The sequence below is a fragment of the Corvus moneduloides genome, chromosome 13 (assembly GCF_009650955.1).
Source record: "Corvus moneduloides isolate bCorMon1 chromosome 13, bCorMon1.pri, whole genome shotgun sequence".
Lineage (NCBI taxonomy): Eukaryota > Metazoa > Chordata > Aves > Passeriformes > Corvidae > Corvus > Corvus moneduloides.
The window spans coordinates 20,068,027-20,091,142 of NC_045488.1; the positions used below are offsets into that span (position 1 = coordinate 20,068,027).

Genomic DNA, 23,116 nt, shown 5'->3' on the forward strand with positions numbered 1-23,116 from the left:
TTTTTTAATCACTTCATTAGTGATTGCTGCAGATCATCATCTCTGGGATGCCCACGTGGGCTGTTTTCAATTGTCTGCACATCCAAGGCTCACTGAGAATGGGGGGGTTGGCTTCTGTTCTGGTCATTAGATCCCTTTAGGTGATCCAAATCAAGTGCATTAGGAGAGCTTGAATTCCTCCTGCTTTTGCTTGTTCTAATCTTGGATAAATCCTATCCCTGTTCACAGTGGCCAAGCATTGTTAATACATGTGGGTTTTTTAAAAAGCAAGCATAAGTTTTGAGTATTTTTTTTTAGAAACTGATTTCTTTAATCATTTACTCGCATGCAGCATGAGTTTGTTGAATAGGTACTTTGAAGCAAATAGGAAAACAAGTACACTGTTTTCCTGATTTTTCCCCTACTTGGAAATTAAACACATCATTTAAACCCACAGAAGTGATTGAAGGAGGGAGATTTTCATGTGAAAATCTTAGGTGAATACCATGGGGCAAAATTCAGTAGGTGCTAACATATGGTTTTTTCCTCTGAGTCATATTGGAATGAGACGTTTGTGTTACAGTAAGTACAAATGTAATCATGAAGCCAAATTTCACCTTCGAGAATAAATGGGGGGGAAATGGAAATGGCTGATAAGGATTTCAAATCAACTTCAAATGATAATGAAAATCAAATCCTGTGTATGATAATAGCTCACTGAATCATTTCTGTGGTAGGATATCAGCAGGTTCCTGGGATTTAGTGCCAAATCCCTGTGAGCAGAAACACCAATTGATTAATCAGAGAATGTGCTGAAAATTTATTCCACATATTAAAAGAAAAGCAAACAAACAAAGCTCCCAGAGAACCACCAAAAACACATATCCAGATTTGATTTTTGGAGGGATTTCCTGAAGAGGAAGAATTCTACTGCTGCTTTTTCTTTCCTAAACATTTCATTGGAAGCACCTTTCATCCTTGTATAGAAATTATAGGAAGCCCATCAAAGGCTCTAAGGGAAAAGGGGATATTTCCTCTCTTCCTGTGTTCGGATCTGATTTCCTGAAGAGAAGAGGAATTTCTGTTTCTTCTCTCCACCAGAAGAAAATGTATTTTGTGTTGCCCAACTTTACTTAAATAATTGAATTCCTGTTCTTTAGGTTTTACACCAAATCCTGCAAACTTCACACCTGGAAAGAAACATTTCTTATCACCTTGGAATTACTGTAATTGTTCAGTGTTTGTTGGTAAGAGTCTGAAAGGGGAATGTGTTGCTTGTTTTCCTCCCGGAGGGCAGGAAACAACCACACACGTGTCCTCGTGTTCCGGAAAAGCTGGGGCGTCACCAGGAGAGCAAGAATCCATAGGTAGTTCCTATGGCTGTATCAACATCACTCCTATTTTAACAAATGAATTTTTGGAGGTTCTTGGGAAAATTACAAGGAGGGTTGCTTGGAAAGCTGGATTTTTGGGGATGAGTGGGAGTTCTGCATTTGTAGGGAATGCTGGCGCTGGCAACGGGTTTATCCAGTGTGAACAAAGAGCGTTGATAATGTCCATCATGGGATACACACACACAGTACCCCAGGAAAATGCTGGAAAACTGGAGGAAAAAAAGACCCTGATCAACAACACAACAAGTCTTGTGGAGTGAACAGCAAAGCACCGAGTTGCCTTCGGGGCTAGCAAGTCAGGCTGCCTTCTAACAAGTCTTCTCTTCTAGATGCAAGGACTTTTCCAGAGTTGTGCTTGGAAAATGGCTTTTAAATACCACCTTTTCAAGTTCTCAGAGCCTGTAGAAAATCTGGAGTGGGTGCACTGACCTTGCCCCCACGTCTGTGATGTCCCCAATGAAAAACTGGGATTTAAAAGTGTTGTGTTGACCAGAATTGCTGCAATAATGTTGTGTTGACCAACTGAGTCTGTCAGCGCGTCTTTATGGATGCTCCCTAGATTTGAATATTGCTGAGAGATGGGATAAGGGTTGTCACAGTTAATAAACTCCACGGGTGTTTAATCCTCATTAGGGCTTTAAGTCATTTTGGTGCTCACACTCGCTTTCCAGTTGTGCTTAAATCCACTTCTCATTAACTGAGTCTGTGCTCAGGGATTGGGGTCTAAACCCCTGCTCTGAGCACTGCGCCCTTCCTAAGGTGCATTTGTCATAGTAATGACCCAAAATAGATTGTGATGTCCAATGTGTGTGTGTGTGTAAAAAAGGGCATCTTTTTCTATGAAAAACGGTTTTGGGGTTTTCTGTCTTGCTTTTCTAGAGAGCAGCGTGTGGTGCCAGCTGCACTCCGGAGGCTCCAGTGATGGAGTGAGGCTCAGAAACCCTCCTGGGCAGACTCAGATCTATAAATGGCTGTGCAAATGTAACATTAGCTTGGGTTTTGATGGTCATAATAGCTGCCCAAACCCAAGTATCCATCTCCCACCTTTCTCCTCTGTCCTTGGTCAGTCTATGCTGTTCTCCACATTAGTTATGAGGGAAGATGGACAAACCTCTCAATGAGCTGAGATGTTCAAAGCCTTTAGAGACCCACTTTGGAATGATTCTTACTTGGAATTGCTCAGTGCACCCATACCCTGCTCTTCCTAAGAGTTGCAAAAGTGATGAGCTTTGCTTTGTTTCGGTCTTCTGATTTTCTGAGTGTCCATGTCGAGTGATGCCCTGAACAGAAACAGTTCTTCATTTTAGACTGGCTCTTTTGAAACAGAATGTTAGGGGAAGTATTTATTGGCTACAAGAGCCTTCATACCATGGATTTGTTTGGGTCAAGAATGCTTAAAGCTGATCACCAGGGGCCAGTTGCTGTTCCAGATACGCTCCGTGGTTGGGTTGGTCTGATGGAGTCATTGAGGAAAGGGTCTGTCTCTCGTATTTCAGTCCCACTGTGGATCTCACTGTGGTTCCTGGGGTCCACACTCCAGAAAATTGTCCTCTTGGCTAAGGAAGGGTGTGACTGAAACCACAGAGCTTCCAGCAGCATCTTGATGGCTTTTTCCTCAGAGCTTTTTCCTGAGCTGAAGGAGGCCCACAAGGATCATCAAGTCCAACTCAGTGGGATCTTTTTGCCTTCTGCTCCCTGGGACATCAGGTCACTGGAATATTGCTGCAATTTTTGCTCTTTGCCTTTCAAAGCCCTTCAGCTCTTGCTTCCACCCATCTTCTGTTCTCTGGGCTTTGTTTATTCTCCTTAGACTGAAAAATGTATAAATATTTGAGGGTTTGTTGTTCGAATTGAGCTATTGCTTCAATCTTGCTCGTGTGTTAGGTTAGTCAGCAATAAAAACACTGAATCCAATAAGGAGCATGGGGGGAACTTCCAGCAAAATCAGGTGAAAATGTCTGTAGAAGGTTAGCTCAACATCTTGGAATCATGGAATCAATTAGGTTGGAAAAGACCTCTAAGATCATCGAGTCCAACTGTCCCCCAGCACTGCCAAGGCCACCACTGACCCATGTCCCCAAGTGCCACATCCACACAGCTGTTAAATCTCTGCAGGGGTGGAGACTTCACCATTTCCCTGAGCATCCTGTGCCAGTGCCTGACCAACTTTTCCATGAGGAAATTTTTTCCCTAATATCCAACCTGAGCCTCCCCTGACACAGATTGAGGCCATTCCTTCTTGTCCTGTCCCCGTCCCCCGGAAGCAGAGCCCGACCCTGCCCCAGCTGCCCCCTCCTGTCAGGGACTTGTGCAGAGCCACAAGGTCCCCCCTGAGCTCCTTTGCTCCAGGCTGAGCCCCTTTCCCAGCTCCCTCAGCCGCTCCTGGGGCTCCAGCCCCTTCCCAGCTCCGTTCCCTTCTCTGGCTCCAGCCCCTCAATGTCTTTCTTGTCGTTTTCGATGTATAAGCTTGCTGGGGATTTTAACCCACCTGCTTTCCCTAGATTTTCTGGGTACCAACAAATATTTTGAATAATTCCAGCTTGAAATTTCAGCCCTCTGCTGAGTGCAGAAGGGCAGGAGTGAGGGATCCTGCCTGGAGCAGGGGGTGCTGTGGGATGGCAGCAGGCAGAAGATTTGCTTAAATATATTTAGTGACTTTGTAATCTCAGTTCTTAAGAATCTCCTGTACACGTACAAATGTGTTTTACAGAGGCTTTTAATTTGAGCAAATTTGGGTTCCTGAGATTACATCTTTTCCAGCCTCTAAAACACAGGCTGCTGCTGCTGGAACTGTAAGTCCTTGTTCCAAAGCACTTCAAAAGTAGATTTTAGTTCTTAAGTCTGTCTTCCCTTTGTCCCCTTTGACAGAAGATGTTTCCAGAAGTTTATCTATTTTTAAGGTGGCCTGAATCCGATGCTGATCATGACAACTTTCAGACCAATTAATTTGGCAATGAAATCTTACAAAAAACCTCAAATATGCTATATCAGGATCTTAAAAAAATTGGCCAACTCAACAAGTGGAGTTTCTGGCACATAATAAATAATACAGAGATCCTTTCTAGCTTGATAAGCAGGAAACTATTGATTAAAACCTTGTCTGTGGCTTATTTCCTGACTCGCCGAGCCAAAGCACGTTTGATCTGTCTCCGGTTGGAATCAGCAATATTTTTGTGTGGGTGCAACATGTCCTGCTCCCTTTGATCCCCTGAGATTTGTTTTGGCATTGCAGCAGCTATTTTTATTTTGCTTTGTGAGAGAAATAAAAATGGTTTGATGAGCATCACTATGTTTCAGATCTGCCTACATGTCACGTAAGGAGACTTGTGGAAGAGACCAGAAGCTGTAGGTGATGACCTGAAGACAAGTTGTATGTGATATATGGGATGTAGTTCAGAGACTAAAATGAATTTAAAATATGTAGGATGATACAGGAATAAACAACTACTCAATAAATACAGCATAAAACCTCATTTTAAATGCTCTGCTGCAGCTCCTGAATTTGAAAAGAAATAATATTTCCTGATGGTCTTTAGATTGGGTTAGTTTGGTATCTGTTTAGGATAGTGAGGGGCTTTATTTATAATGTGACCTCACCCAAGATCTACTCTAAATAGCAAATACTTTATCTAAATGAAAGAAAAAATTTCAAACGAACAAAGAAAGAAAGCCTCCCCCCATCCCCACCCCCCCAAAACCCTGAGTCATTTAAAATAGGTTCATTTCAATGCAGGTATTTTTTAAATGGATGAAGGCAAAGTGCTCCATCCACCCTATGTTCTCCATATGCTTTTCCAGGAGTTTCCTGCCAGCTCTTAGGATTAAGCCATCGCTTCTAAGAGTAGCTCTTGAACACTTTGGGATCTGGGCCACCAACTGTGGGACCCAAGCACAGCAAGGAAATCACCTCTCTATGGGCTTCCCAGCTTTCCGTGTAGCTGAGCCTACCTTGGGAAGAAGAGCAGTGGCTCATCCCCCACGCTGCACGTCCTGGAGGAAGCTGGGCAGTGCTGGTGTCAGGGAAACATCCCAGTCTGACCATTCACAAGACTCATGGCAGTCACACTCCCAGCATTCCTCAGCACTGGAGTGGTGCAGGCTTAATGAAATCCTCATTTGTTTTGAAAAAAAAAACCCAGGAAATTCAGGGGTGAAGTCCTGCACATCCCTGTAGGCTCTAATAAAAGGGGGAACGAAAAGTATTGCAATATAAACCTACATGTGAAGCTGTAGGGGAAACAACGACGTTCTTTTTGGCTTTAAATAGGAATGGAGTTTGTTTTTAATTGCACATTGGAGCAATTAATTGGGCTGGTTTATGCCAGGATGAAGCATTAGGACAGTGAGAAGCATTCCTGGGTCTTGGCCTTCGTCTTTCCCCAGAGACTGATTTTTCTGGTGTGACAGTGACACTGATTGTCTTTCAGCTTAATCAAAGAAGTGTAGGTAGAGCGTAGGGATAGAAAATTGGCCTTGAATTTTCTATTAATCACTGAAACAGTCTCTCACATTTGAGGAAAATTTAAAAAAAACTTAGACAGCAAAAAGCCCCCATGTTGCTTTTAATAAAAACAGCCAAAAACCCCTCCCCAAACCCTTTTCATCAGTAGAGGGAAGAAAATGCAGTTAGTGGGAACTAGAAGAGCTCTTTGTGTTCGAAATGCCGGCTGCTTTCCAGCCCTTGCTGGAGAACTCGGGCATTTCAAGAGCTCACTCTTGAAAAGTGCTGTTTTGGTCTGAGCTACACCAGAATCCTCTTGGTCTTGTTGCTCACCTATTTTCATCACACTCTTGCTTTCGGTTGTTTTTTGGGTGAGGAATTCCTTGCTAATTCTGGCCAGATTTTGTAGTTACCTAGCGATGTCACTTTTTATTGCCTCCAAGTTATGGTTAGCAGCATACAGAGGCTGTGAGCATCCTCAGCCGCAGAACCATGGAGTTGTTCAGGTTGGAAAAGCCCTCTGAGCCTGTAGACTCCAACCATCCCCCAGCAGTGCTAAGGCCACCCCTAACCCCTGTCCCCAAGTGTCACATCCACACGTCTGTTAAATCCTTCCAGGGATGGGGACTCCCCCCCTGCCGTGGGCAGCTGTTCCAATGCCTGACAACCCTTCCCATGAATAAATTTTTCCTAATATCCAACCTAAACCTCCCCTGCCATGGACTGTGTTACTCCCTTCTCCTATTCCAGCTGGACAGGGAGAGGAAGTGAGACCATGTACTTAATTGCATTTTAAGAGCAAAACATTGGCAGAACAGCTTGTGGTCACACTGAATGCTGCTATCTCCAAAAATCAAGGAAAAAAGAGGTGGGAACAAGCTGATAGAAGATAAATGATGCTTCGTGAGCTTTATTCCTTCACTTGGGGTCAGTAACATGAAGCAGCTCAGATGATGTTCCTCAAAGGGAGGGTTGGTGAGAAGGATTTCAGGGCAATGTGTCACAAGCCACTGATTCGTTACAGTTCAGGGTTGAACTGAAATAATTATGTGGGAACCTTCTGGTTCCTTTTTTATTCCTCTGCAGTGGCTAAAACGAACCCAAATGTAGCAGTTGTGGCTGATACCATAAGTTTTTAGGTGATTAATATGTACCAAAGCTCTGCTTGAGGTGATAATTGAAACCAAGGAAGAATCCCAGGCAGCAAGAACAAAGATAACCTTTAAATAGGAATTCCTGCTTTCTGGGTCTCTATGTAGGTGCCTGTCCGAAAGCCCAGGGACCCTCCTTTGATCTCAGCTTTCATCCCATCAAGCAGAATCTCTTTGATCCTGGCCGTGGTGGGGATGGCCCTTCCTCAGCACTGTTGTTCCTCTCTCTGGGAGAGCTGCTGGAGCAGTGCTGAACATGCCTGCTGTGATTTGTAGCTCCTGCTGGCAGTACCTGGAAAACTTCAAGTTTTCAGGAACCCTCAGATTTACTAGAGGGGTTTTAGGCTCCCCTTTTGTAGCCCTTCTGCTGGTGCCAGGCGCTGCCTGTCCTGGCCTGTGCTTTCCCATTGCTTGCTGTCACTCCTGTGCAATATCCACCCTCCTCTTTCCTTCACCCCCAGGAAACCTTTCAAGCATCTTGGTGAATTTATTATTTATATATTTAATATGTGTATTTATTTTCTTTCCTTTCGCCACCAGTGGTGGGACTTTTGGTGTGATCTCATGTATCATCCACTCGAACGCACGAAAGAAACCAAGCCAAAGTCAGGGGCACATCCCAGAGCCCTGGGATTACACCCAATTCCCAGGGCCGTCGGGACCATTGACGTACGTGGCATAAATTAAAACAGCAGACAAAAGCTTTGGCGAGGGAGAAATACGAACGTTGGATGTGGGAGCTTGAGAAGCAAAAGCCATTTTAGAGCAGAGCAGGAATCATTTCCAATCACCTCTTTTCTTCTCTCCTTCAGGCTGTGACCGTGCGGAATTCCATGGCCAAGTCGTTGTACAGTGCCCTGTTCGACTGGATCGTGTTCAGGATCAACCACGCGCTCCTCAACTCCAAGGACATGGAGGAAAGCACCAAGGTAACATCTCACCAGCTCTTTTGGCTCCTCTCTTGGGTTTTTAAAATAGGTAACTGCACAATGAAACATTACCCAGGCGTGCTGCTTAACATGAAGTTAATTTTTCCTCAGATCGTAACTGAGTACATCTTTATTCTAAGTGGTGCTTGCTGAGCTGAGAAGGGTGAAACACCTCAGGTAGTATAAGCTCAAAGCAACCAGGGAAGAGATTTTGTTGTAGCCACAGAAGCCAGTTTCCCCAACCCCTCCAGGAGCAATGGAAATAATTTTCCTCCTTGTGTGTAAAACTAGAGGTCCCTGTATAACTGAGGGAAAAAAAGGGAATTCTTGCTACCTCATGTTGGTGAAGTTGCTCCATGATGAAATGATGAACGAGCTGGGTGTCTGTAGGTACTGAGGTAGTACAGTAGAAAAATGGAATTAAAGAAAAAAAGCCATGGTAGGAAGAGTGGAGCTGGTGCGGTGCCCTACCACCTTCCCAAAGGATTGATGGAAGGAATGATGTGAAGTTTCCTGCCATAGCAGGGTCTGGGTGCTGTGAGCCAGGACATCCTCCCCAGCCCTCTCGTGTATTCACCCACACTCCTCGTGGCTGGGGGATACTGACCCCAAAATCCATGTCCACGCACACACGCACTTCCAGCTCTCCAGCTGCCCTTGGCTTGGGAATCTGGGACATGGTCCAGCAGCATGTGGGGCTTTTTGGGGGATTGTGCATCCAAACTAAAGTCACAGCTGCCAAAAGGAGGATTTTTGCTAAGCACTGACATTTGGATTATGTCGGAGGACTGAAGTTGCAGAGACTCTCGGCATGGTCACTCCTTTCTTTAATTCCAAAAATGGCTTGTGGAGCGTAATTATGGACTGGAAATAAAAACATGCCTATGAAATCTGGTTCTATGCTTTTCTGACAAAGAAGGGTTGTCACAGTGACAACATCCAGCGAGCCTTCTGACTGCACATGCTGCCTCTCCCTCTGTTTAATATTTTACCAGAAATGTTGTATTCTTTCCTGATTTTTTTTCCAAGTCGTCAGGAGTTTTGTCTGGGCTGTCAGGAAAAAACAAACCACACTGTTTACATATTTGGCGAAGCAGAAAAGGGGATTTGTTTTGACAAGGAAGTGCATCTCAAATGCTAATTATTTTTTTGTTAATGACCCAATGAGTGTTTTAAATTATTATCTGTTCTGTAATATTTAAATACAAATCGGTCTAGGACACTCTTGTGCTTAGTCAGCGTGGCTATGAAAGTGAGGCACCACAGTAGGTGTTTATGGGCCATTAAACTTTGCTTCCCAGCCTCAAATCTCAGCAGGTAAGAGTCAGAACAGCCCAAATTCCTGCTTTTTTCCAGCATTGCTGCTGCACATTAACCCTCTGCTTCCTCCCCTCCTGACTCCCATGGAGTGTAACCACCTTCCCCCTTGCCCATCTCCCTGTGCCATCTCATGAATTCATTCCCAGGTTTCTGACCCTTTTTTTGCTCCAAATTGTAATGGTAATATCCAGGTCAGGCAGCAGGCGCCGGGAGCTGGGAGCAGTGTTGCCCCTGTGCCAGAGCAGATCCACCCACGCTGGCAAATGCCCAGGACCTGGAGCTGCAGGAACGTGCTCATACCCAGATCCAGGGAGGCAACCCGGGGCTGTACTTGGCCAGAGTTTCTGAAGCAGAAAGGCAGCGCACAAAATACCAGGGAATATCTGCTGCTCTAGGCAGGAGTGTAGTTCAGTTTATCTTCAGAATCCTCTGTGAATTGGATTGATTCCCACAAATCTCCCAGAAATCAGGAAAATGCACGAACCCTCCCCATTTTAGGGGTGGAGAGCGTGAAGAAGAGATTTATGTGCATTTCAGAGCAGCTTTGTTAAACATTGACCAGCCAATTTTCCCTTGAGTGCTTCTACCATGTCACCTCCTCAGCCCTATTTTTAGCCCCCAACTTGGGTCATTCCAGCGCAGAGGGAGGAGAAATGTCTCTGTGGACTGGGCAAGGCTGGGAATAGCTGCTCCTTTGCCCTCGAGGAATAACGTTGCTGCCAACAAGTGTCCGAGGGATCCCGGGCTCTGCAGGTGCCCTTGAGGCACCAACCAAGAATCACCACCCTGAGAAACGGAGCCAATGCCCACTGATCTGGTTTTTCCTACCACTTCCCAATCCTCTTGAAATCCTTTTCAGTTCATGCTTGGAGAAACCCCAGATGAGGATGCAGGTTCTTCTTAGCCTCCCATATGTTGTTTCGAGGTTGGGCAACACCAATGAGTAACTGGGAGGTGGACTGGGAGCAGTGGCATCTCCAAACCTTGGGAATAGCTCCTTGCTGTGAGGCAAGACCTCGGCACTTGGATGACATCTCCTTGCTGGCATCTACCAGCCAAAAAAATCTCTTAAACACACCAAGTCTCTGATTTATGAGAGCAAAATACAGCCTTGCACCTCAGAAACTCCTGAGTGTGCAGTGGGTGAACGGTGTGTGACTCACCCTGCGGCAAATGGCCCGGATTGATCCCAGCCCACGCTTGCCGCTGATATTCCTCTGACTTTTAAGATATATTTTGAAACAATCCTGCAGGTTGGGAAGGTTCAGAAAGTGTCAGATGATGGATTTGGGGCACAGAGCTTTCTTTTATGATAATCACATGGTGCAGAGGTAAAACAAGACTTAAAAGCATCTCAATTCAGAGTGTGTTTGGGAGAAGTTGATGAGAAAAATTAATACAGAAGTTTCTCTCTTCATGAGTGTAGATTTGATTGCAGTGGGGCAATGGGAACCGAGGTCATTTTCAGATCCCAGTATGTGTTTATTTGATGTCAGCAGTAAGGAGAAGATCAAAAGATGAAGCTGGGCAAAGAAAAATAAACAGTCGGCCGTTGTTCTTCCATATTGTCCAGCAAATATTTGGAAGATGTAAATCAGACCTTTGATATCCAAATTTAGTTAAATGTACAGTGAAATATTTTGGGAAAACATAGTGGGATTTGGCTTATCTTGCTTGGTGACAGGATTTGGAGCATATTATTTCTGACCCGAGTTGTGAATAAGTTATTTGATACCTCCTGGTTTATGGCAGTGGCAGAGCTGCCGTGGATTGGATTTGCTCTGACTCCCTTTTCCTTCATCTTCTCTCAAGTGCTTTTAGTTCCTTTTATGTTCTCATGATTCCCTACAAACTGTCTGAAATTTGACCTTTATTAATGAGGTCAGAGACTTTTCCTTCTCTTGAGAATGAAATTACTAAACCTCCCAGAGCCTCTTATTGAATTCCCCTTCCATAAATCAGGTTGGGAATTGCTAGAAGTTCATCTCACTGCTTAAAACGATGATAGAGTGGAGATCGTGGTGGATCAAAAGGCATTTCCAAGGGTGCTTTTAATCTTTTCCCATTTGGTTCTTGTGAAGTGTCTTAATTTCTTCCTAAATCACCCTGCTGCCGTTTTCGGATGACGTGCCGCATACGTGGGGATGATGGTGAACTCATGGCTGTGAAGAAAATTAAAATTAATGGCCATGAAGAAAAATTCGTGGTTGAACTCATGAAGAACTCAGGGCCATGAAGAAAATTCATTAAAATTAATGGCCATGAAGAAAAATTCGTGGTTGAATTCATGAAGGACTCATGGCCATGAAGAAAATTCATTTAAATTCAACCAACCAGTTAATTCTTGGCTTTTTGACCTGAAGCAGAGGAAGAACTGCTGAACATGCAGTGTGTTTAATGTGCATCAGTTCATTAATTTTAGGTCCCGACTTCCAAGTTTGTAGCAAATCACTGCCTCTCACTTTATATAATAGGTCATCGTGTATATTGGGGTGATGTAGTTTGGAGTGGTCCTTTTAGATGAAGTGGTGATGGATTTTTGGATTGTTTTGGGGAGGGATTTCTTGCAGTGTCAGCTTTGGAATATTGTAAAAGAAAAGAAATTACAACGATGAAGAGAGATAAAAAAATTAAAAATAGTAATAAGCAAGATTTTTCCCCCAAATTTGAAGCACACCTATTTGTGATTGCCAGAATGTACCTCCATGGTGGAATGACATCACCAGTGTGCATTTGGGGCATCATACATCAGCTCCAACAATCCCTATTTATTGGCACTTTGGGAATTGGAGAGCACGGAGCTTCAAGGCCATCATTTGCCAAAAGCCCTTAAAACTCTTGCTCTGTGTTTAAATGTCATGGCTGAGACATTTTAAGAAAAGCATGAGGTCATTTTTCATCATCTCAAGCAGAAAGTGCTCACTGACCCAAGGTTCACCCAAATTTTAAAAATCCTCATGGACATGCACTTTTGATCACAGGAATTTTGATATGTTAATTAATACAGTCACACTTTTAAATTTTAAATGTTAGTTTTGATAAAGAAACAGCATTAATCCACAAACTAGACTTGGCAAGTCAAGGTCTAAATTATCTTTGTGTGATTTCCTCATGGCACCTGTTCAAAGGATGGATTTGAAACTGAAGACTCATAAGATTTGTAAATATAAAGCTCCTTTGATTATTTTTTTTAAACTATTGGGCTGCAAATTTAGTCCTAAACCCACCCAGATTACACACTTTTTACAGGCCGTTCACCAAAATTAATTCCTGTATATGTCAATGGAAATGGTGTTTTTTCACCTTGCTACAAGAATTGACTCTGTGTTAGTACATTTGTGCTGCTTTGTCAGGGACAGAGAGCAGAAAAAGAGCCATAAATTCCAAATTTCTCAGGATTTAAAGTTTTCCCAAGTGGCATCCGCTGGCCTCGTTCTTTCGGGAGCGTCGTAGCAGGGGACACACGACTGTTTCACCACAGAGCTCTGCCCGGATTTCTCTGGCGTGAAACTCTGCAAAAAACTACACTCCTTAAAATCTGTATTCTGGAGGAGTTTGGGAGTTGTGAACACAGGGATGTGAGAAAAATTGCTGTTTTACTCAGTATAACAACCATGGCAGAATTAACCATCCTCCTCCTGGACGTGTGGTTTGATACCTGCAGTGGTTTTGTGAAATACAGATTTCTTTATAGGTCTATACGTGTTTCATTTTGGGTGTCAGCAAAAAAATTATAAAAATACAGCTTTATAATATAATATTTTCATGAGATTCTTTTATAACTGACATGGCTATTTTTTCCTCTATATGACTCTTCTGGTTTGCTTTATAAGTGTATTTCCACACCCACATTTGGTAGCAGCTTCAACACAGTAAATGAACCAGATTTGGAAAAAAAGGGAGAGGGTTTTTGTGCTCAGTTATTTCATATTAAATTAAGTTTGTGAGAGCTTAAAGATCCTGTTCAGCTTAAAGTCTTCACTCATGACAGGGGCTTAACTATTTCCACAGAGCATCAATGCAGTGCTTTTGAAAGCTGGTGTCAGTAAATCCATAAATAGTCTGGAAATGTGAGTGTTTTATCTTCCAAGTCTTGTTTGTATGTGGTGGAATAGAGACTTTTATGTAGGGGAATTTTAGGGAACTCTTGTGGATTGTAGAGATGAGCTTGAAGAGCAGTGGGGTGGTTGGGATTGGGATTTGCAAGGGTGATGTGAAGGGAGATGAGAAGAAGTCACTTTGTCCTGTTTCCATCATCCATTTTTTCCATGGATAATGTAGATAAAATAAGATCCATTAATCACACAGAGAGTTTAAGAAGAATTCCTCCTGAGATGTATTTAAAAAAGAGGTGAGGCAGATTTCAGCCTGGTTAATGAACATAGCTCTGAACAAAAGGGTTGCCACATCCGTTGGGACAAGCAGGAGAAGGTGCTGGACCTCGGGAAGCAGTGGGTGAGAGTGAATCCCTCTGCCAGGCTCAGTCCTTGGTCCAGCGGTTCCCAGTTTCCATCTTCTGGTCAAAGGGCTGTTTCTCATGGGTGTTTCGCCAAGTGATGCAAACTTCTGGGAAAATGGCCAAGGGCCTTCATCCTTGTCATGGCATCGGGGAGGTAGAGCCTGTCTGGCCCTGGAATAGGGAGAAAAGCCTGGACAAAAGATGAAGTAGCCAATGAGCTCTTGGGAAAATGGGTTAGAGACTTATCTTTGTGCTTAAATGCTTTTCTTGTTGTGGTTTTTTCTTGTCCCAGTGGCCAGAGTCCAGGTCAGACAAAGCTCCAACTCACAGCCCAGTGGCCACTCTGCCCACGGCAGCCGTGCCTGCTCCAGCCGTAGGTGGTTCCCTGGTCAGGAGTCGGGCACAGAAGGAATATTTTCCTCCCACGTTGTGTGATCCGTTGAAAATGGACAAAAGGCAGTGTGGAGAGGCTTGTGGACGGTCTGGTTTATATTCCTGGCAGTGGCGTTAAGCCGGTCTCAGCAAGGAAGTCTTAGAAAATCCAGAGTGCAGGTAGCACCAATAGAACTAAAACCAGGGAACCTGGCAGCTCTCAGGACCTTTGAGGTAGAGGAGAGGGGATGTTACTCCTCCCTACTCGAGGTTTGGCTCATTTGACCAATGCTAATGCTTTTACCGCTCTTATTAATTATTTAATTAATTGTAATGGGTGAGCGGAGTGTTTGTGTGAGGTGGCTTTGGTTGGACCCCAGGGCATGGTGCTCTAATGAGCTGCTGGTGGAGCTCTCCCTGCACATGTCCTTCAGGCTCTTCACCCTTTTTCTGATGACAGCAGCCTTGCTGGGTGGGCACAGTCCGAGTTTTATTTATTACTCATTATTAATTAGGTTTTTGACACAACAGTCAGGTACAGGCTTGGAAGCTGCAGCAGAAATTGTATCTTGAGCTTGTTTTTCACCCCGGCTCCCTGTGCGGATGAGGTTTATCTGCTGACAAATCCCCCTGTCCCTCTTCCTCTGGGTTTCCCAAATCCGTCTGACAGGCAGAAGGCTCAAGTATTTTGAAAACCAGTACCTACTCAAAGGAGAAAGTTCCACATTTCTACTCCCATCAAGGGTAGGAAGAGCAGTCTGAGCCAGGAGGTGATGGGTTGCACTCACTCGTGGGCCGACATGCACCTGGCCAGAGGTCTACTGCCTCTGGTTGCCTGGCTGGTGTGGAGGGAGTGGGATTGGTTGTGGAAAGAGGAGGGGGCCAGGAGGATGCAAAGCAAGCTGGGAATTCACTGCAGCATTGACCTCCCTTTGCCACCATAGGAAACCTTGGGGCACCCACATCTTAATGAGCATCTCAAGAGGTCGTTGTAGATGAGAGACCAAACAGGCGTTGGCTCTTCACTTTGGGGGAAAAGCCTGGCATGAGATACAACTGAGGTTCACAAAATCATCTAAGTGATGGGGAAAAAAGGCGATTTAGAACTGTAACTCACCAAATCCTGCAATTTATATTATGGGTTATGGATTTAATAAAAGAAAAAACTTCCCTGTTGTGACCTTCTGGAAATTCATTAGAGAATGTAGGGCTCGTAGTCCCAATGGGTTCAAAAAAAATAGGGTGGTTCCCTCTTTACACTTCTCTTGCCCATGAGCTAAAGGAGCACAGAGGTGTCTCTCCATATCCCTCATCCCAAACTGGGGGGAGCTGGTGGGAAAAGGTGCCAGAGTGCAGAAGAGCCACATGGACACAGCCAGGGCTGGGCCAGCAGTTAGGGCTGAGTGTTAGTCAGGACTTTGGACTCTCTTTTCAGCAGCATTATTATTTTTGTGTTAATTCCCCCCTTTCGGTGAGGCAGGAGCGGCTCGGTGCTCCCAAACATCAGTCCACCATCTGATCCACCTGACAAACAAGGCACATGCTTTATTTGTGATACTGTTTTAGTGCTCACAGGAGAACTAAAGATTATTTCCATGGGAAGCCCTGATGTGCAGGAGCTTCTTCTTGAGGTTTGCAGCTGGAGCGGGTTTGCTTGGACACATCCCTCACCTTGGAGGTCCTTTCCTGTGGATTGTCTTCACAGTGCAAGCGTTTGCTTCCCAAGCCCATGCCCATTTTTCCTCTCTGAAGATCAATACTCTTAAATCCAATGGAATAACTTGGAATGGGGATCAGGTTTCTTCAGAGATGGCCATTTGTTTGTAAATGAGAAAAAATTCACCTCTCAAAGGGCTTTTCTCTTAGAACAAGCCCTTCTGTCCAGATATCTAAAGTTACATGTTGTCTGTCTGATTTGGAGTCTTCCAGATGGTGCAATATCAACAATTCCAGTAAAATTCCTGCTGTTAAGTATATTTAATTCTGCCTGTGGGCTTTTGATTATGCACTGTGTACAAATAATCCACTTTATGTGATTTTATTCTAACCCTCACTCTTACTTTTCTTGCAGACTTTATCCATTGGAGTGCTTGATATTTTTGGGTTTGAAGACTATGAAAACAATAGCTTTGAACAATTCTGCATTAACTTTGCCAACGAGCGCTTGCAGCACTACTTTAACCAACACATCTTTAAACTGGAACAGGTAAGTCTGGAAATATTTACTCTCTGATGCCAGTGAGTGTTGGCATGACTTTGTAGCCCTGATAATGTTCTTAAATTGTCCCTTTAATTCTGTTTTGTTAAGGAGTGTACACTGAATTATTCAAATTAACTTCTAACTGACTGTATGACAAACTTCCACCTGTAAAATAAAATCCAACCAGACATTTGCTGGTTTAAAAGAAACATTTTGGGTTCCATAAAATCATGAAGACCTTAGCGACTGCTCTGTTATCCCCTTCATATGTGCTTGAGGGCTCATCCATGAGCAGTTCCTTCCTTGCCTTTGCCTGGACTTCCTGCCATGTCATTTGGTATCACATAAAAGGTTTTTTTTGGTATCTAGTGAAAAAGCCACCCCAGTCTTCCAGTGGTTTTTGCCTTCCAGTGTTGATTTGTGGGGAGGGAGGAGAAATGTCTCTCTCACGTGTTCTCCAAGGTCAGACTTGACAGCGTTATGACCTTCAATAGCCCTGGCAGATTAGGAAAGGCTGAACTTTAGGCTTTGCTCTAGGTTTGTTAAGACAAGGTGTTGCTTTGCCGCCTCAAATTAATGCACTTGAGAGAGATAACAAAAACACAGGCTGCAATCCAGCAGGTAACACACACAAGATGGCTTAGATGGGTGGGAGGAGGCTTCTCCATTTGTTACCCAACAACAAGCAAGACAAGAAAACTGAAAGTACGTGTTTCATGGATGGACAATTGTTATTGGGCTGTATAATACAGAAATATGTTAGAGACCTTCAAAATACCTTTTTTTGACATGCCAGTCTGCATGTCCTCCCTCCAGGTGAAAGCCTTCTTGGGGATGCCAAGGGGACCCTTCCTTATTGTCATTACAGCCCAGACCTTCCCAAAAACCCCAATAGCTTCATTTTGGGCCTCTTCAGTGTTCTCAGAGATTGGAAAATTCAGAAGAAAAAGTTGCTGTGAATATGAGGATGTTCAAAAAACAAGTGATCTATCCCTGTGTGGGTCACTTAAGGAGTGTTTGCTGATGAGTTTGATGGTTTCTGTTAAATCTTTTTGCTTTTGATCAATAAGGTGGAGCAGAGCTGCTCAAACCCATTTAATTTCAGTTTTTTAAGTGGCCTTTGTATGCAGGTGCACCCTACTCAATAGACACTCCAAGAATGGGAAAACCTGTCTATTCCTAGGAACAGGTTTCTTTTCCCATTGTCCACCATAAAAATGGAAGTTTTGATACTAGCACAAAGCCAAACCAGCTGGATTTTTTATAAATGCTACCATACACTTCCTAGAAGAGACTCGGGGAGGGAGCACCCTTCCTGAAAGCTGGAGACAGATGATTCCTTAGTGAGGTGGGGTTTCAGCAGCCTCCTCCAAGATGCTGTCATCCATGAGGGAATTCCTATTATTGGGCTGGGATTTCTTAGCAGGTCAGTGCTCCCCCCAAGCCTGGGGGATGCACAGAGGTCCTGAGCGCAGCAATCCGTAATTCTTGGAGCAGCTTCAGGGCTAATTAGCTTTCTCCTGGACATCTGTCAAGCATGTGGAGTCAGTGGAGTCAGTGTTTGCTGTATGGATATGAGGAGCAGTTGTGGAGCCATCAAACTGCAAAGGGCCCATTCCAATTCTTAATGCCAGAGCACGTCATCCTCCTGGATCCTTGCTGGAGCGCTGCAAGCTCTGCTGCTGGAAAATTCAGGCATCTCGGCATAGCTTGGGTCTATAAATACAAATAATCTGTGCAGCTGCAGGAGTGCTGATTCTTGGGTGAATGAATTGGATGGTTTAACCATTTACTTTCCCTGGAATTCCAGCTGCATGTGAAGGATTGGATTCGATGGAAAGAAAACTCGAGGATGCATATTCAGGTCTTGGATCTTCAGCAAGTCCTTCCTTCCTCACTGGCCCAAAGGTTTTTTAATGAAAGTCACGGGTCTACAAATGAAGACCAAGAAATTAATATTGTGTTTCAAGGGAGCAAAGTAGTTCTGTTACTTCAAAATGTGAATTTATCTGAGATATTTGTGGCTTTATAAGCGTTTCTGTGATGTCTTGGTAATGGGGACCTGAAGTGGATAGATCCTTCTCTGAATCCTCAGCTCTCCAAAGCTTGCAGGAGGCTGAGGAGAGATTGCTGAGATACCCGGACACTTCTGCTAAAACATAAGTGACAAAATTAAACAGTCACTAAGGATTTTTCTTGAAATCCTAATAGAATTTGTCTGCCAGAATGGCATTTAGCCATGGTGGAATTGTTGCCATGACATGCTGTTGATGTTACAGAAAGCAAAATACCCACCACAGTCCTCTAGGAGAACCATGGGGTTATTTTAATCTTTATTCCCTTCTTTTTTTCCATGGTGAAATCTAATACAATGTGTCTGGTGAATCTTTTTTTAAACCTTCTGTCTGAAGATGACGCTATTTCCAGTGGTTTGCGAACAACCACCGAGGCGTCCTCAGTCTTCAGCCTGGTGCCTCCCGAAAATACAGCGGCTCTTGTGCTGTGACTGAGGGGCTGCAAAGGTCTTTGCAGGAGCAGCCTCCTCTCTTGCAGCCAACCACGGGGCAAGGGTGAAGGCTTTATAAATCCTGGCCTACTCTGGGATCTGGATCGGTGATGATCTGTTTATTAGTGTAGAAAGGTGGCTGTGGCAGGAGTTGTGACCTTGCCCCGTCACGGAGCAGAGGTGGTGTTCTCCTCCCTGGGTATCTCGCAGGTTCCTGGGAGGAGGTTGGCTGAGGGGCTGTAGCTGGTGGCTTCAGCTGCTGCCTCATGTGGGCAGCACGAGGCAGGGGGTCCTTCACCATCCCTCCCTCAGGCTGGTGGCTTCGGGTGACACGTCCCTGTCGCTCTTGGACTCACTGGGTGCTGTCAGAGCATCACCTCAGCAGTGATTGTCTGTTCCCTGGCCGTGCTCCATCTCTGCGCCCTCATCAAGTGGCCTCCTGTGCAGAGCAGGTAAGCCCAGAGCTGCCCTGCAAATCAGGGAACACCCAGGTGCTTCTGGGAGAGGAAAACAGCGTTTTTGCATTGCACCTTGCCTTTTGTTTGGGTTTCTTTAGGGCACTGCACTAAATAATTGCTGTGGATGAAGACGTAGTTTGGAGATCACCAGTACCATACCACCCATGATCTGAGTTTCCTCCCAGTTTCCAGGTCTTTGGCAGTTTAGGGGCCAGGAGTACAAGTTTTTATTTCTTTATGTATCCCATTCTCCAAACTTTGTCATCTTTGTCCTCACCAGTCTTCCCCCATCTCTGCTGGGGCTCATCTGGTTCTCTCCAACTCACCCACCTTTCCCCGTTTCAGCTAATGCTTTGCAAAGGTTGAGGACTCATCCTGTAGGTTTCCATCCCACAGGTCTTGCTATTTAAGTTCTTTTCTGCCTCTTTTTCCAGCTTTTGTTTACCCACCAAACCTCAGTTTCAAGGACATGCTTTTATTGTTTAAAAAAATCGATAAATAACCAAGGTTGAGGTTGAAAGAATTACATAATTTGGAGCACAATCAACTGGCAGGAGCTCAGGTGTTCAGTGAAGTCTGTTTTCTGGTGGGGTCCCTGGTGAGCTTGATGTCCCAGCCAGCAAATCTCAGGCTGCTCAGACTGAAAAACTGAATTTCAACAGGATAACGCATCCTCTGGAATGTTTGCTTAGCCATCCAAAGCTCCATAAATATTTAGGGAGGTTGTGTGGTTTACTGGTCCTGTGCAATAGGTGGAGAGCTCCAACGGTCTGGACTAAATCATGGGGGTGTTTGGTTGAAGGTGTGATTTGATGGTCCTGGAGGTCTGGTCACTCCCTCCAACCATGTCTGAGTTTTACCTCATGATTTTGAGGAGCAACAGCCCCCAGGGAACATGACGCTAGAATGGGTTTAGATATCTTACTTAAATATCCCATTTAGAAATGATATTTAGATACCGTATTTACATAAGTGTGAGTTTGATCATTAACGTTTTCCAGCCTTGATTCTATGGTTCTGTGAACGTTACAACAGGTTGTTCATCACGGTGGGAGTGAAGTAGTTTAAAAAGCATCAATCTAAAATACTTAAATTTAAAATAAATTAGAAAAAAGGGTCTCTCTCCCACTGCTCGGAACAGTCTTCCTTTCCTTCCCGCCAGGATTTTTTCTGTATCTCATCACTGGTTAGGCGTTAATGCCTCTTTATTGCCTCTGAAGACAAAAGCCAACCATCAGAAGTCAACCATTGAGGACTGGGAGGCTCCGTTAAGTTTGTGTTTTCCTTGGAGATGGGAGAGCGGCTGCCCTCCGAGAACGCTGCCGTCAGCTGCGGGCCACATGACCCGTGGAGAAGGAACAAGCTATTGATTTATTATTTGGCAGAGTGCCATAGAATGCAACTCACATTTGGGGGAAGAGGAGGATGCTTAGAGCACATAAATCGTGCTAATAAAAATCAGGATGCTGAGAGCTGTTTAAATGGGATCTGCAGGGTAGGACGACTTCAAAGCACATGAGTGAACTGAGGGACAGCTCTAGTCAGAGCTGTGCCAGGGCGGGTTCAGGTGGGACATCAGGAGGAATTTCTTCATGGAAAGGGTGCTGAGGCATTGGAACTTCTCAGGAGGTGGTGGAGCCCCCGGCCCTGGAGGTGTCCAAGGAGGGACTGGACGTGGCACTCAGTGCTCTGGGCTGGGGACAAGGTGGGAATCAGGCACGAGTTGGACTCTGTGGTCTGGGAGGTCTTTTCCAAGCTCGGTGATTTTGGGATCCATTGTCAGTCTCCCAGAGCTTTGTCTTGGGTCCTTCCAGCATCCTTAAGTCCGTGGATGTTGCATGGCTGGGACTGGGGCTGGGGGGCTTCACTTGCCACCCCCTTGTTTCTGGGTTTCTCCAGATAATGAGTAATCATTACAGGCAAATATAACATAATGTATAATGTGTAATAGGATATATCCTCATCTGTTATATTATTTATATATCCTCTGGTAGCATAGATTAGATTGAGTTGGAAGGGACCTGAAAGATCATCTGGTTCCAGCTCTCCCCATGTGGAATTTCCTGACCTTTAATTGAATCCTGGTGCTGCATTTGGCCAGCCTGTCCCTCATTCCATGCTCCTTGCTGTAACTCTCCAAGTCACAGGTGCTTGCTCCCAGTGCCCTTATCCCTCTCCCAAGTCACCATGATCTCTTGAGCTTTTTTCTTCTCCTCGGAGCTGGTTCCTTCCTTTCTCCAGGTAGATGATGTTTTCTGCTGATTGTGGTTCCTACTCAGATGTATTGGCACAGACTGTTCCAGGGATACCAGTTTTTATTTATCAATGGTACAAAAAGGGTTTGGAGTGCCAGGACAAGGGGGAATGGCTTCCCACTGCCAGAGGGAAGGGACAGATGGGATACTGGGAAGGAATTGTTCCCTGGGAGCGTGGGGAGGCCCTGGCACAGGGTGCCCAGAGCAGCTGTGGCTGCCCCTGGATCCCTGGCAATGTTCAAGGCCAGGTCAGATGGGGCTTGGAGCAGCCTGGGACAGTGGGAGAGTCCATTAGATCTTGGAACCAGAAGACCTTTAAGGTCTCTTCCAACACAAGCATTCTGTGTTTCTGTTGGTGGATTTTCATAGGGCAGAGTTGTGCAATGTGACCTCTCCTCTTAAGCAAGATGACAAGCAAGAAATCTCTAAAAGCCTGTAAAATACTTCAACCAATGTAAAAATTGCCCTGCTGTGGCAGGACTGGAATCAGGAGTGTGTTAATGGACAGAAATGGGGAGTGGGACTGGAAGGGGGACAAGATTTTCAGCCTCAAAGACCCATCTGGTGCTCACCATGACCACGGTGGAGGTTCCTTCACGTCTCCTAACTCTGATCCATCTTTTAAGGTGTCAGTAGATGCAGATACAGATATTTCTTTTCCTCTTCAATTTTGATCAGAAGAAATTAAAGGAATTGATCCACCAGCAGATCCCACAGAAATGTTAAGCTCGTGCTTCTCATGGCTGTGTAAGGGCAGCTTGGGAAGATGTTCCCGCAGAGGGAGCCCGTGGGATCGTGGCAATGTGTGTGCTGCCAGCTGAACCATGCAAACCCAATTCTGCCTATTTTGAGAGCAAAATATAATTTATGACTGAAACCCTGTTGCCACTGAAGCTCAGGGAGCTGATTTGAGCTCAGAGATGGATGGTGTGGAGCTGGCACATGGTTTTCTGGGCTGAACCTGCTGGTTTAAAACACTTTCATGATGGAGAGTGCAAATTCCAATAAATTCAAATCTGCCTATGTACAGCAGGGGGGAGTCATCAGTGAGTGAAGCATCAGCCTCAGAATAAGTCCAAATTCACTTGGCATTTGCTGAGGAGCTGCTGAAATAGTCACCTGGAAGGAGACCGTCTCAAGGATGACCTTGGCTGCAAGGGAAGGCTCATCAGCTCCCCTGCGCTGCGCCATGTTATCATGGACAGAGGGGGCCTTAAAAACCTGTTTATAGACCATGTATTCATAGAGAACGTGGCTAAGTATTTATATTTGTTGTGTCTGTGAGCACATGGTTAAAATACATACGTTATATCTTTATATTTATATTTATGTCTGTGTCTATAAATTCCTTTTCTACTAAAATTGAGAACGAACATAAAAATCCTCATTCCTAAATGAAACCTTCAGCCTCAGCATCTTTTCCTGGAGGGATGTCAGGAACTCGAGGCATCCACCCCGTCTGCAGCACAAGCAGACCAAGGACCAGACATTGGTCTCACTCATTTAGGAACTTTCCACATCCCATGGATTTATCATATCAAACTCATTTTAATCATCAATTTGTACCGGGAGGATTCTGCTGGGCCCATCTGCTGAACCAGCAATTAATCCTCAGTGGGATGGGTTCATTCCTGGACAGATGAATCCTTAGG

General features: G+C 44.7%; 1 protein-coding gene across 13 annotated transcripts in view; it reads left to right on the forward strand.

Moving 5' to 3' along the window:
* Positions 1-23,116, forward strand: part of MYO9A (myosin IXA) — a 175,394-nt gene that overhangs the window by 98,606 nt on the left and 53,672 nt on the right. For all 13 annotated transcript variants that reach the window (XM_032123312.1, XM_032123311.1, XM_032123317.1 and 10 more), the window contains 2 exons: positions 7,778-7,894; positions 16,117-16,251. In XM_032123312.1, coding sequence (XP_031979203.1) covers positions 7,778-7,894; positions 16,117-16,251 — 252 coding nt within the window. The remainder of the gene's footprint in view (positions 1-7,777; positions 7,895-16,116; positions 16,252-23,116) is intronic.